The 14083-nt window shown below is 54.1% G+C and overlaps 1 protein-coding gene across 2 annotated transcripts in view; it reads left to right on the top strand.

The window, feature by feature from the left end:
* Positions 1 to 6185: 6185 nt before the first annotated feature.
* Positions 6186 to 14083, top strand: part of STUM (stum, mechanosensory transduction mediator homolog) — a 48549-nt gene continuing 40651 nt past the window's right edge. For both annotated transcript variants that reach the window (XM_036355055.1, XM_036355054.1), the window contains exon 1: positions 6186 to 6521. In XM_036355055.1, coding sequence (XP_036210948.1) covers positions 6338 to 6521 — 184 coding nt within the window. In that variant the 5' untranslated portion in view covers positions 6186 to 6337. The remainder of the gene's footprint in view (positions 6522 to 14083) is intronic.

Genomic DNA, 14083 nt, shown 5'->3' with positions numbered 1-14083 from the left:
CCTCATTAGTTCTGGACTGACTTGTTTGGTGTGCGCAACAGGCAATATTTCACTTTCGGAGAACAAGAAAAATAGGTTTATTTGCGTTACCCTTATTAATTTGTGCAGTTATTCAGTGTCTGGTAAGTCAATGTTCAAGAAAAAATACTAGTTTTTATTAAAATGTTCTATTATTTTATGTTAACGATGACTCATTTATTTCGGCCCTTTGTACTCAGCATGTCTCTATCGAAATAAACCTACGTTTCTATGAAAATGGAAGCTTTTGCTTTTTGCAGCCCACATGCACTCAAACCTTGCTTATTTGGCCCATGTTAGCCTTTGAGTTTGGCATGCTTGGTGTAGGGCAAGGAACAAGACTGTTTAACAGTCGCCCTGGGAGCTGGCAGTGCAGCATTGGTTGGTAGTAGAGATTTGGGAAGAGGAGCAGCTCTGGGAATGAAGGCAATGGATGGGCCCTGCCTGTGGGCGGCCGGCCAGCAGGGCAGGCCAGAGGCACAGGAATTAGAGGTGCAGGCGGTTTCATCGTGTCGTGGTCACGAGCAGCTGGACACCCACGGTGCGAGCTGAGCTGGATGTTCACAGGCTGCAGTCAGGGAGGAAGGTCGAGAGGGAAGGGAGAGCAGTTGTCAGCCCAGCAGCTACTTGGTGAGTCTCCCTGGAGAAGGCCTATGCCTGCGTTCAAGTGCCTCTAACTCAGCGGTTCTCAACCTGTGGGTCGCGACCCCTATGGGGGTCGAACGACCCTTTCACAGGGGTCGCCTAAGACCATCGGAAAACACATATATATTTACATATTGTTTTTGTGATTAGTCACTATGCTTTCATTATGTTCCATTTGTCACAATGAAAATACATCCTGCATATCAGATATTTACATGACGATTCATAACAGTAGCAACATTACAGTGATGAAGTAGCAACGAAAATAATTTTATGGTTGGGGGTCCCCACAACATGAGGAACTGTATTAAAGGGTCGCGGCATCAGGAAGGTTGAGAACCACTGCTCTAACTGATTAAGTCCGGCCCCCCCACCCCCACCCCATTATCACCCACTGATGAACTTAAACCAAACTGATTAGGGACGTGATCGCACCTGCAGAATTCCTTGGTGAAGCACCGAGGTTAGCATTTGGTTAAATACCCCAAGAAGGAGCATGTTTGCTATAAGATGGCCACTGCCTCCCTTCCTTCCTCCAGCTCCTGAGAGAGGATCCCCCGGAGCCCAGCCTAAACGCAAACAGCTTAGAACGGGAATTCTGGGGACTGCAGTTCAGCCTTGACAAGTTGATCCGTCAAAAGCCATCAGATCTATAAACGCCCCCTTGCCCCCCATAAGCTAAATTTGGGTTGGGTTTCTATCACTCGGGGTGAAAAGGCTCCTGACTCAGTTGCCATTTATTGAGCGCCTTACGCATGATATTTCACTTAATCCTTCCTCACACATACATTAATGAGATAGATATTATTTACAATTTTGGAGACTGAGGCTCAGAGAGGTTAAGAAATTATTCAAAGACACAGAGCTCTAAGCAAAGTCTGTCTTCCTACTGACAATGCTACAATGCCAGTCTGCCAACAGGAGGCAGCCCTGCTGCTGTATGAATTACTTGCACAGTTTGGAAGCCGACTTTAGCAAAATTATTACTATATTTTCAGCTAAAAGAGGTCCAACGCTGAGGCACTTTATTCAGCTGATGACAGAACAAGGCCAGGAAACAGATTTTGTCTTTATGGCCCGATGCCTGGCCTCGATGCATGATTTGGCTGTTGTAATCCAACGGTTTGATCTGTTTCCCTGTCATGTTTGTGTCTGATTTTGAGGGGGATTATTTTTTAAGGTTTTAACTTTTATTTGGAGGCTTCCTCCTACCTGAAATAGCTTAGATCTTAAACCCTTTTCAACATCAGCCATGATCACAACGCCAGATGGGTGTGGTATGAACTCCTAGGGAGAGGATCAGGAAGAGAGAGGGAAAGCCCAGATGAACACTGTCAGGACTGAAAGAGGAGACACCATCACAGATTTTACGGGAATTAAAATGATGATCAGAGTATATTATGAATAATTATATGATTCAACAACTTCGATGAAATGGACAAATGCCTTAGAAATGGACAAGTGGGTGGGATTTTTGAGCTGGGACTCCAGTGAGCTAACCTCTTCAGTGCCAAATCCATCGGGCACTTTTGGGTCTTACTCGGCTCCCCTGTGGCCTTGGACTCTGCTGTCTGCCCCTCCCTAACGTCTTCCTCTTCTGGCTCCCATGAAACTCTTAGTGTGTCTCCTTTCAAACCTCCTTCTCTCCCCTCCCCTGTGCGGAATTCACAGGGCCCTCCAGTGCGCCTCCTGGGCCCTTTCTTTAGTCCACCATTGTATACGGGGTTTTCGCTACCATTTGTGTGCTGATGGCTCCCAAATCTGCAGCCCAGGTTGCTTTGCTAAGCTCCAGACAGGCGAACTATCCCAACTTTTGTCCAGACAATCATCCATGCTGGTCAACAAGTGCCTGCCACCCCTGAGTGCCCTCAGACCCTCACACTCAACTTCTCCTCTTCGCTAATAACATCCAGTTTGCATTGGGGAACTACCCCTCCCCCAGTCTCAATCCCTGTACGTCCCCTCTCGTGGGACCCAACTTTGCCCTCTCTAGTCCCTCCTCCACACTGTTGACGGATGGTTTACTCCCCAAACCATATCGCATTATGGTGAGTTTAAAGCCGGGGTTCAAATTCTTTGACATTGTACCACTGAGAGATGGGGTGTCCTCCCCTTGAATCTAAGCAGCTTTGTGACTGCTTCAACCAGTAGAGGTCATAGAGTGACACTGTGTGACTGCTGAGGTTAGCGTCCACGGGTCCTGCAAGGCCCCTCTGAAGACTGTCCTCTCAGAAACCAGCACCATGTTGTGAAAAGTCCAGGTCATGTGCAGAGAGCCACGTGCAGAGAGCCACGTGCAGAGAGCCATGTGCAGAGGCCACAGGAAGAGACCACAGGAAGAGGCCACATGCAGAGAGCCACGTACAGAGGCCACGGGCAGGTGCTCCAGCCAACAGTCCCAGTGGAGTCAGCTTTCAAGTTATCCCAGTCCAGGCACCAGCCCCGAGAATCACTTCGGAAGTGAGTGCTCTGTCCCAGCTGTTCCAGCTGCCTCCTCTGAGTCTTCGCAGCTGAGCCTCCAGACATAATGGCCAGCTGCGCAGGCCATTTTCCAGGCCCACGAAACTTGTGATCATGACAAAATGGTTGGGCCACACCAATGAATGTTGGGTCATGTTTTACATCGTCCAGAACAGTAACTGGGACACTTACGCCGCACACCTGCTTCAGATGTCCCAGTGACTCCACATCGCCACCAGGACCAAGTCCCAATTCCTGTGCCCTTCATTCCGAGGTTCCGGCCCATCTCCTGCCCCGCCCATATGAGCTTGGTCCAGCCACACTGCAATTCCTGGGATGTTCCTACCCTTCTAGGCCTCCATGCCTTTCTTTGTACATGCTGGTGCTCTGCCTCGACCTCCTTCTGACCCCCAGTAATTAAGTGAATCATCTGGGAAATTGGGGGATGTGAATCCGTTTCCTCCTCTGAAACCCTTTCTTCCAGGAACAATCGAGTTTGCGTGGCTCTAAAACAGTCCAGGTTCTCTGTGGAAGAATATTTTAAAATTTAAGGATATATTCTAGGTCTCTGCGCAGTTATGTGGATCTGGGCCAGATTGTCTGCATTCAGATCCCAGCTCTATCACTTACTAGTGGGTGACCTTGTGCAAGTTCCTTAACTTCTCTGGGCTCCATTTTCCCCATCTGTGAAATGGGTAACATATAATACTTCATAGAGTTGTGGTCAGGATTAAATGAGTTAAAATGTGTAAAGTGCTTAGAATGGTGTCTGCAGGGAGTGCTTGGATAAAGAAGTGTTTGTTTAAAAGAAAATAAATCTCAATTATTAAAAAAATTAATATCCAACCAGAGAGAGAATTAAGGAGAGAGGCAAAGGATCATGTAAACACATAATTGCTTAAATCTGTGTGGCACACTCTCCTATATAATATCCTATATAATAAAAGGCTAATATGCAAATTGACCAAAGGGTGGAACGACCGGTCGCTATGACATGGACTGACCACCAGGGGGCAGACGCTCAATGCAGGAGCTGCCCCCTGGTGGTCAGTGCACTCCCACAGCGGGAGCGCCGCTCAGCCAGAAGCCTGCTCACAGCTGGTGAGTGCAGTGGTGGTGGCAGGAGCCTCTCCCGCCTCCGAGGCAGTGCTAAGGAGCAGCGAGCAGGTGGGCGGTAAGGAGTGAGGGCTCCCGACTGTGAGAGGGATGTCTGACTGTCAGCTGAGGCCCACTCCCCGTGGAAATCCAGGTGGAAATGCCCTGAGGGGTCCTGGACTGCGAGAGGGTGCAGGCCAGGCTGAAGAATCCTTCCCCTACCCCCCCCCCCCCGCCCCCAGTGCACACATTTCATGCACCAGGCCTCTAGTCTTTAATAAAAGTAGCTTGGTCTTAAAAAATAAAGTAAGTCTCCAGCAAGTAGCTAACTCTGGTCAGCGCTCGTGTCTCATTCAGTATCACCTTCTTTGGGAGGCCAACCACTGGAGCTGGCTTCAGATAGGCTCCTGGTTCCTCAGCACCTCAGCTCCCGCAGTTGCACGGGCCACTGTCTATCACCCGATCCTTGGGGTGTTAATGCCCCTCCCCTATGACAACCTCCACAGCAGAGAGAGGCTTTTCTGGCCCCCACAGATAAGTCATCCGAGGCCTTCGATAAATGTCTATTAAACTGAGGCTTGCTTTGATTTCATAATCCCAGTAACTCCAGCCCAGAAAGGGCTAGACGAGTTCCCCTGACACAGGAAATTAGTGGCTGAATAGAGACTGAAGCGTTTAGTCTTGTTCTCCGCTGACTGCCAGGCTTAAGCTGGTTACTGTGTGTGTGTGTGTGTGTGTGTGTGTCCACCAGTGTCACCCCTAGCCCCTGCTGGCCGACTGCTTTTAACATTATTTTAATCAGATAGCAGTAGAATAACCCAGGTCTTTGGGCGCCTCCCTCTGAGCCCTGCCCTGTGTTACTCCGGGAGGAAGAGGGTTCCTGGGAAGTGGATTTGCTTCCTTCCAGTTCTCCCCACGATGTGCTGAACTTCTGGAAACTTCTCATGCATTGAACCCCGAAGGCAAGAAGCGTTGCTTTCATCCTGAAAGTTCCCTTTTTCCAGGTGTGGCGGTGAGGGCGGCGTGACTCAGAAAATGTAATTCCAAGCACAGACGGCCTGTTCCTCCTGCTTCTACCCACTGCCGCATCGCCAACGCCAGACGGCGCTGTGTGCTCGCTGGCTTTCTAACCACCCCGTCGAGCACACACAGGCCTGCTTTTCCTCCAGGGCAGTTCCGGGGATGGTACCCAGCACCCCCACCCCCGCAAGCGCATTTCTTTCCGCTTTTTGCGTGTGTATTTGTGTGTGTGTGGGGAGAGGGTCCCCCCTTTTTTTATAATCCTCACCCGAGGACATGCTTAGAGGGAGAGAGAAGGGAGAGAGAGAGAGACAGACAGAGACAGGGAGTTAGAGAAACAGACCGGTGGCCTTCCCTACGCTCCCATTCCAGGTCCAACCCGCCACCCAGGAATTTGCCTTCACTGGGAGGCGAACAGCAACCCTGGGGCGCACGGAGGGCGCTCAACCAGCTGAGCCGGGCGGGCAGAGGGCGCGCCGAATCCGCCTGCCGAGAGCGGCCTCCTGCTGCGCACTCCACCTCGGAGCCTAAGGTCGCCTTTTCTCCGGGAGACAAATCCGTGCAATCAGAATGACCTGAAGGCCTACTAGGCACCAGGCTCCCTGGGTTCCTCGCCTCCGTCTCCCTAACGTGCAAGGCCGCCTCCTCCAGATCCAAGGACTCCCGCTCCGGCTTCCCCGGCCCCGCCCGCCGAGAACACGCGGCCGGTGCTCAGCGTCCCCGCGGAGGGTCCCGCCGAGCCCCTGTCTGGGGCGGGCGAGGTCTGTCCGTCCTCCCGTCCTGGACACCAGCCCCTCCGCGCGGCTCCACCACTTCTTCCCTTCGCCCCGATCTGCAGGTGGCGGTTTGGGGGCGTGGGGAGGGGGCGGGGAGGAGGGCGGGGAAGGGGCCGGCGGGGTGGGGCGTCGGAGCGCTGTCACCGAGTCACGCCGCCCTGCCCGCCCGCGGCCGGGGAGCGGGAGCTCGCGGAGCGCAGAGGCCGGCGCGTGCGGGAGCGGCGTGCGGGTCCTGCCAGCCGCGGGCGCCGGAGCCGCTGGCCGCCGGAGCTCGGCGCGGAGCCGCCCTCGGAGCCGGCGCCCCAGCCCCCCGAGCGCCCGCCATGGAGCCTTCGCACAAAGACGCCGAGACGGCGGCGGCGGCGGCGGACCCCCGGGCGGCCGCGGCCAGCGGGGTGGTGGTGCAGGTCCGCGAGAAGAAGGGCCCGCTGCGCGCGGCCATCCCCTACATGCCCTTCCCGGTGGCCGTCATCTGCCTCTTCCTCAACACCTTCGTGCCGGGGCTGGGTAAGGCGGGGCGCGGGGGGGGCGGGGGGGGGCGCGGGGGGGGCGGGAGGGGCCGGTGCGCCCCCGGCCGGTGGCGGCGGCGCTTGGAGAGGCGCCTGGAGGGCGCGGCGCCCCGGCCCGCCTCTCACCTTCTCCCGCCCGTGAACGAGGTTGTCCGGCCCGAAGAGCCGCAAACTTTGGCGGGATGTTGGAGCCCGCGGGCGGCGCCCCGACCCCCCTCCCTCCAGGCGCCCCGAAACCCTGCCCCTGCTCTCGCCGCGCAGCCCTTTCTCCGAGGGGCCTGGGACCGGCCGGAGGAGCGCCGGCGGTCACGCGTGGCGGCGCCCACGTCCCGGGAGTCCGGGGAGTCGGAGGAGCCGGGAGAAGGCGGCCGCGGGCTCAGGAGGGGGCGGCCGTGGGGGGGGGGCGCTCGTGACCAGACACCCCCTCACCTGCCTTCGGAGACGCGATTCCGCCAGCAGCCCCACGGGGCGCCGAGGGGACGGGGTGGTTAGTTCGGATACCTGTGGGGTTGTGTGTTTTTAAAGATTTCTAAAACTTGATTTTGAGACAGAAAGGGAGGGGGAGAGGGAAACATGGGCTGCTTCCTGCACGCCCCCCAGATGCTGAGCCCCCCACCGGCAACCGGGCATGTGCCCGGACCTCGGACCTGGAACCAAACCCCAGCCCTCCAGGTGCGCAGGACGGGCCCAACCCACTGTACCACACCGGCCGGGCGGGCACCTGTGGGACGGGGTCCCGCGTGGCGGGAGGTGACCCCAGCTCCCTCCACCTGTTCCCCTGAACGTGGAGAGCGCGCCCGTGCAGTTCTGTGTTGCAGCCTGGCGTCTGGAGGGACCCTGGTGCCCCCACACCTCCCCCGCACCCCGCACCCCGCCCCGCTTTCCAAATTTTAAAACCGTCGCAGGGACAGGGGTGCAGCGGGTGCGTCCGGGAGGGGAGAGCGTTCCCCAGCACCCCTCTTTACTCCCTTCTCCGTCTGCACGCCCCCCCCCCCCCCAGCTGGCCTGCTGGGCGCCCGCTGTCCCTCCTGCAAGGGGCGCCCTCCCCACTCCCGCGCGGGACCGAGGGCACCGCTCCGCCCGCGTCAGGGCAGCCCACCCTGGCCGCCAGCCCGGTGCCCGCGTGCGGCTCCCGGGAACCGAGAACCGAGGTCCGTTCAGCTCAGGTGTGTTCTGTTCCGCTCGGCCTTCCCCGCGGCCTCGCTCTTGGCGGCTTAGCGGGGCCTCGGCGCCGGGCGAGGGTCGCAGCCACCCGCGCAGGACGGGCCGCTTCCCCCGCGGGTCCCTCCGCCCGCGGCCCGGGCCGGGCAGCACCTCCGCGGGAGCAGGTGAGGCGGCCGGAGGTCCCAGCGGCGCCCCCTCCCGTGCCTCCCCCGCCGCCGGCGCGGGCTGCGGGCTGCGTTTGGGGGGCTCGTGCCGGCGGGGCTGCGGGCTGCGTTTGGGGGGCTCGTGCCGGCGCGGGCTGCGGGCTGCGTTTGGGGGGCTCGTGCCGGCGCGGGCTGCGGGCTGCGTTTGGGGGGCTCGTGCCGGCGCGGGGCTGGGGTCCGCGGGCGCAGGAACCACCCGCGGGAGTGCGAGCACCGCCGCCTCCCTGCCGCGTGACCATCACCGGCCGGACTGCCCCCGGGTCCACTCAGTGTTTTTAAAAAGTGAGGTCAGTGCCACCCGCGGGTCCCTGGAGGAAACAAAGGATCTGGCGCCGGGCGGGGGCGCCGCACCAGGCCCTGCGGAGCGAGGGGCCCGCAGCTGCCACCTGTGCCCGCCCGGCCTCACCTCCTGGGCCCCTTGGCTGCCACCCCCGTTAGGGACCCAGTGTCCCCTCTATGCACTTCCCTTTGTTAGGCAGAGTCCTGTGGGATTCTTGTAAGAAACCTGAGAAAGCAAGGGAACTGCAAAGCAGTGGAACAGGTGAGTCCCGGGCGCAGATTCCCGAATTTTCAGTGCGCGAATCCCGCGTGTTTCCTTTAGTCCCTGTGGAGCTGACGGTGCACAGCCCCTGTCCCCCCACCCCGCCCCCCACCGGGAGGGGTGGCGATCCTGGCAGGGTCTCATCTGCGAATCAGAGGTGCGTCTCCGGGTTGCGGGGAGGGCGGCGTGAGGTTACCTAGGGCGCAGCGGGCTGGCGCATGGGGAGGGCCCTGGAGGTGGTGGCCGCTCCTGCTCTGGGCCCTGCTGCAGAGCTGACTCCGGCTCCATCTCGGGGTGTGTGTGTGTGTGTGGGGGGGTGCCTTTCCGGACCTTTCTTCTGAGCACTGGATCTCTCTGCTCCCCTCCACCTGTGACACACCAGCCCAGGCAAATGCAGGCGCCTGCCTCCCCGCCACTTCCCCGGGTCTTCCTGGCCCATCTGAAGCTCCGGTGAAAACAGAACGTTCATGTCGGGCTCTTCTCTTTGCGGAAATGCAGCTCATTTCAATCCGTTCACGCATTCATCCCCCGGGCACTGGGGATGTGATGGCGAACAAACCAGCCAAGATAGCATAGATCATCGGCGCAGCTGATGTGAACTGTGTTTAAACTCGATGAGCGCCCCATGGCAGAGCAGCAGTGTATTGCCGCTCCCCGTGGGAGCAGCATTAGAGTGAGGAGACCCATCACCGCCCAGGCTCTCCCACCCTCACTGTGGGCCCGCTCTCTGAGAACTGGGCAGACCCTTGGCCCAAAGGCCTTCTTCTTCCTGGAAGTTTCCTTCCCTCCAGTCCTCTCCTCATTTGCAAGTCAGACAAGAGTGCAAGTGTTGGGGTGAATGAAGGCGCGTGTTCTCTCTGACGTAGGCGTCGTAGGTCCATGGAGGACCTACCTGCCTTGGAGAGGCACAGTCTTCACAGTTCCCCGGGTGACTTCTTCTTCATTATTTTTTTATTTTTAAAATACATATTTTATTGATTTCAGAGAGGAAGGGAGAGGGAGAGAGAGATAGAAACATCAGTGATGAGAGAGAATCATTGACCAGTTGCCTCCTGCACACCCCCTAATGGGGATGGAGCCGACAACCAGGGCATGTGCCCTGACCAGGAATCAAACCATAGGTGGATGCTCAGCCACTGAGCCACACAGGCTGGGCCCCTGGTGACTTCTTGACCCAAGCAGTGGTGCTGTTGGGATAACACTCCGGCCAATAAGAGGGATGTTTCCTCTCCCGGGGAGTGGACGGGGAGCAGAAGTGATTTATGGTCTTTCTGACTCCTCATTGGAACAATAAAACAAATTTAAAATATGGATGATGAAGCCTGGCCAGGTGGTTCAGTTGGTTGGACCGTCATCCCGTACACCAAAAAGTTGCAGGTTCTATTCCCGGGCAGGGCACATACCTAGGTTGCGGGTTCGATCCCTGGCTGGGGCGTGTGAGGGAGGCAACCAATCAGTGTTTTTCTCTCTCTCTCTTTCTCTTCCTTTTCCTCAATCTCTAAAATTCAGTGGAAACATATCCTCTGTTAAGGATTTTAAAAAAAAAGGATGGTAAAGAGAATGACCCAGTCTTATTCAGTGACACTACACTAATAAAGACCAGTGCCTGTACCTGCATAGTCCAGCAAGTAGAGCAGTTATAAGGATATATGCAATCCTCATACATGTAGGGAAGTTCATTGTTATGGCCCTAAATAGCCAGAGAGTGTGTCTATTGGTCAGGGGTAAAATTACACTTTCATATTTTACAATTATATCTTGATTGACTTGTTGAAGTGAAAATGTTGGTAACTCCGATAGTGGGAGGGCAAGTGGGACAGAAGGGAGCTTCCATTGACTGTCAGCCCTTCTGTCAGACTAATGTTGGCCATTAGTCTACTGCTGAATATTCATAAATACTCAAATCTACCCCGAACATATTGCCTACTCTCTGAACTCAACTGAAGTCTTGCTTCCCCTGTAAGAGCATCACTGGCTGGTTCACTCTAGCTTCTCTCTGGGCCTAAGGCTCTAACTGATATTTATTAGGTTCTACCTGAGGCATCGTTTCCATTGTTGACTTTTTATTACTCTTTCAGGAGTTTATTCTTTGTCTATATGTAAGTTCCTTGAGAGCAGCAACCATTTTAATTCTCCTTGATATAGCATGTTTTGTGTGAATATTTATTAACTAGAATTATACTCCAGGAATAGATATTAGCTTAATTTTTTAAAAAAAATATATATTTTATTGATTTTTTACAGAGAGGAAAAGAGAGGGATAGAGAGTTAGAAACATCGCTGAGAGAGATGCATCACTCAGCTGCCTCCTGCACACCTCCTACTGGGGATGTGCCCACAACCAAGGTACATGCCCTTGACCGGAATCGAATCTGGGACCTTTCAGTCCGCAGGCCGAGGCTCTATCCATTGAGCCAAACCGGTTAGGGCGATATTAGCTTAATTTTATAGAAGCGAGGCAGGCCAGCACCTGGAAGTTTATATCCTACTCAGCCTTTTTTTGTTTGTTTTGTTAATCCGCATGAGGATATTTCTCCTTTGCTTTTTTAGAGAGAGGGAAAGGGAGGAGGAGAGACAGAGAGAGAGAAACATCAGTCTGAGAGAGACACATCGACTGGTTGCCTTTCACGTGGGCCTTGACCGGGGATGGGGAGTGAACCCGCCACCCAGGTACCCGCCCTTGATTGGGAGTCCAAACAGAGACCCTTCGGTGTGTAGGCCGACGCCCTAACCACTGGGCCACACCAGCCAGGGCTCAGCCTTTTAAAGGCAGTTATTTGAGGATATATTTTAGGAAACAACAGTGTCAACCAAGAAGAAAGATAAGAGATTCAGGAATAATGTATCTAATTCATGGCAGCCATGAAAGGCAACCTCAGGATGAAATTGTCCCCAGGTCTGGCGAGCAGTCTGTCTTATTAGAGTAGGAGGATGGAGGCACCAGGAAAGTGGTCTCAGGATGGGGGTGAGGGGTGGGGGGACCTTCCACAGAGTAGAATATATGTAAGTTATTCTTACATATATAATAAGGGGATACTGCCAGGAATTAATGTGGTGATAGAACACACACAGCAGGAAGTAAGAAAGGAAAACAGGCGATTGGTAACTGCAGGAAAGTCAGAACATTATGCTAAAGGAAGTTTCTATTAGGGTCCCCAAACGAAGGCGCCTGCCCAATGAGAGTGGGGGTCAGCAGGCCTCAAGAAGGACGGAAAGATTCCAAACAGTAAAGGGAAGATTTGGAAGCGATTAGGGACCCGGGGAAGAAGGCACAGGTTTCTTCTTCCAACTGTGAAAGAGAGGCAATCAACACCTTCTGGAAAACCCAGACATTTTTATGAGAGGCTTAGCTCCCATAGGCAGCGAATAAAAACGCGGCCTGGTTTTGAGCAAGTGGTGGAGAGTGAGAACGGCTCCCTTAAGTGCGCAGGGCCTGTCCCTGGCCCAGTGGTGCCCAAGATGGGCTCTTCGTTCTCTTTGACTCTGCAGCAAAAAGTATTTGCTTCGTCATACGATGTAAAGGCTGCTCAGTGGTTTCCAGCTTCTAACACCAAACGCAGACAAAGCACCGGAGACTAAAATAGCTAGAAAGGAGGACGGAAAGGCTTTCCACCTGGACAATAAAAATGAAAAGCACAGCTGGTAGTTGGCAGATAGGCAAGACAAGGGAAGGGCAACTGTGATAGATTAGGTTATTGCTCCCAATTATTCACTGTCCTCCCCTGGCTTGCCACGCCCCCTGTGGGAGGGGAATCCTTCCTTCCCTGCCCATTGGTGTCAGGCTTGGACATGTGACTTGCTTTGGCCAATGGAATGTAAGTGGAAATGACATAAGCTCTGTAAGAGCAGACACCTCAAGAGGCATTGTGAGCTTCTGCCTTCCTTCTTTTCCCCTCTCTCCTGAGAGTGGCAGGTCTCAGGCGGGGGCTGCTCTTCAACCGGCTTCCAGAATCAAGAGGAAATCAGAGGCAGGGCAGGGCATGGCATCTGAATGGGAAATAAGCCTGAGTCGGTAAGGTTTTTTTGTTTACAGTGTTGTTATTGTCCTAGCACACCCATCAAAGCTGACTGACATGTACAGGGGAGAGGAGGGGTGTGAATACCTTCCTCATATAAAGTGGGGGATCAAGAGATGCTGTCTGTAATCAATAGGTTAAGAAATAAAGATTACCAAGGTAATCAATAGATGAACTGCAATAGTGATATGCTGGGACAATGGGACAATAACAAGGTACTGGGTAATGCTGGGAGAAGAGTAGAACCAAGATGGGGGTGATGTAAGTGCCTAACTCTTATGCATCATAAGATTTTTCTCTAATAACTCATTCCCGGAACCACACACACTTGCTGAACTTCCCCCCCCCATCTTTTAAAAATAGCCTCTGTTGATCCTACACCCACTCTGGCCACTGCCCTTCTCCTCCCCCCTTCATAGCTGAGTGCCCTGAACCAGTGGCCTGGGTTTGCTGTCACCAGTCCCTTGAACCTTGCCTCTGCCTCTCACCTAAATGCTGCATCAGGATCAGCAAGCACGTCTAGGCTGCTGACTGCTCCAGTGGTCAGTTCTCTGTCTTCATCTTCCTGGACCTCTCAGCAGCAGTGGCCACAATTCTCGCTTCCTCCTCCCCGAAATGCTGCCTTCACGTGGCTTCTGCTTTTCCTTATGCCTCGTGTATCCTTTGCTCAGCTCATCAACCTCTAAACCTGGGAGTCCCCCAGGGCACTTGCTCTTGACCTTCACTTTGATCTTCATCTCTTTTCCGCCTGCACTCACCTCACTTCCTTGATGCTCCGGCTCAGTCTCCTGGCTTGAAATTGCATCCTTTTGATGAAGACTCCCAAGTCCACATCTGCAGCTTGGACCCCTCCCTTGAGCTCCAGTGTTATATTCAACCGACTTCTCAGCATCTCCCCTTGGGAACCATTGGTTCATGGGTCAATGCTCAGCCACTGAGCCACGCTGGCCATGGCACGCTGGAGTTAACTTATCCAACACCAAATTCCTGCTTTTCTTCCCTGAACCTGCTTCCCCCCATCTTTCTCCATCACACAAATGGCGTTCTTCCAGAAGCTCAGGCCAAACACTGGGACTCATCCTGGACTCCTCTGTTCCTCATACCCTGGTGCCAGGAAATACTCTCGGCTCTACTTTCAAAATCTCCTCAGTGTCCGACCACTTCTCAAGCCTCCAGCTTCTGCTGAACGATTTCAGTGGCTGCTTAATGGTCTCTTTGTCTTTACTGACACCTCTCATAGTCTCTCAACCCAGAGTGACCTTTTTAAAACACAAGTGAGTCGGATCATGTCGCTTTTGAGCTGGAAACCCTCCACTGGCTCCCATGTCCCCCAGAGTAAAAGCTCAGGTCCTTATTATGACCCACAAAGCCCTAGGCCGGAACTTTCCAGAAGAAATATAACACGAGCCACAGATGTAATCTAAAATTTTCTAGCACTTATATTATAAAAAGTAAAAAGAAACAGGTGAAATGAACTTTAACAGTATATGGGTTGGGCAAAAGTAGGTTTACAGTTGTATAGGGTGTCCCAAAATTCACGCAAGATTTGGATTTTGCAACAACAAAAAAATAAAAGCCTAATTTTACTTGGTTTATTGAGTCAGATTCTAATATCTGTTGCCCTTTGATTTCAATC

Source organism: Myotis myotis, unplaced genomic scaffold (assembly GCF_014108235.1).
Source record: "Myotis myotis isolate mMyoMyo1 unplaced genomic scaffold, mMyoMyo1.p scaffold_m19_p_21, whole genome shotgun sequence".
NCBI classification, from domain to species: domain Eukaryota; kingdom Metazoa; phylum Chordata; class Mammalia; order Chiroptera; family Vespertilionidae; genus Myotis; species Myotis myotis.
Note: the sequence above shows the minus strand (reverse complement) of the source record. Positions and strands in the feature narration are given on the sequence as shown.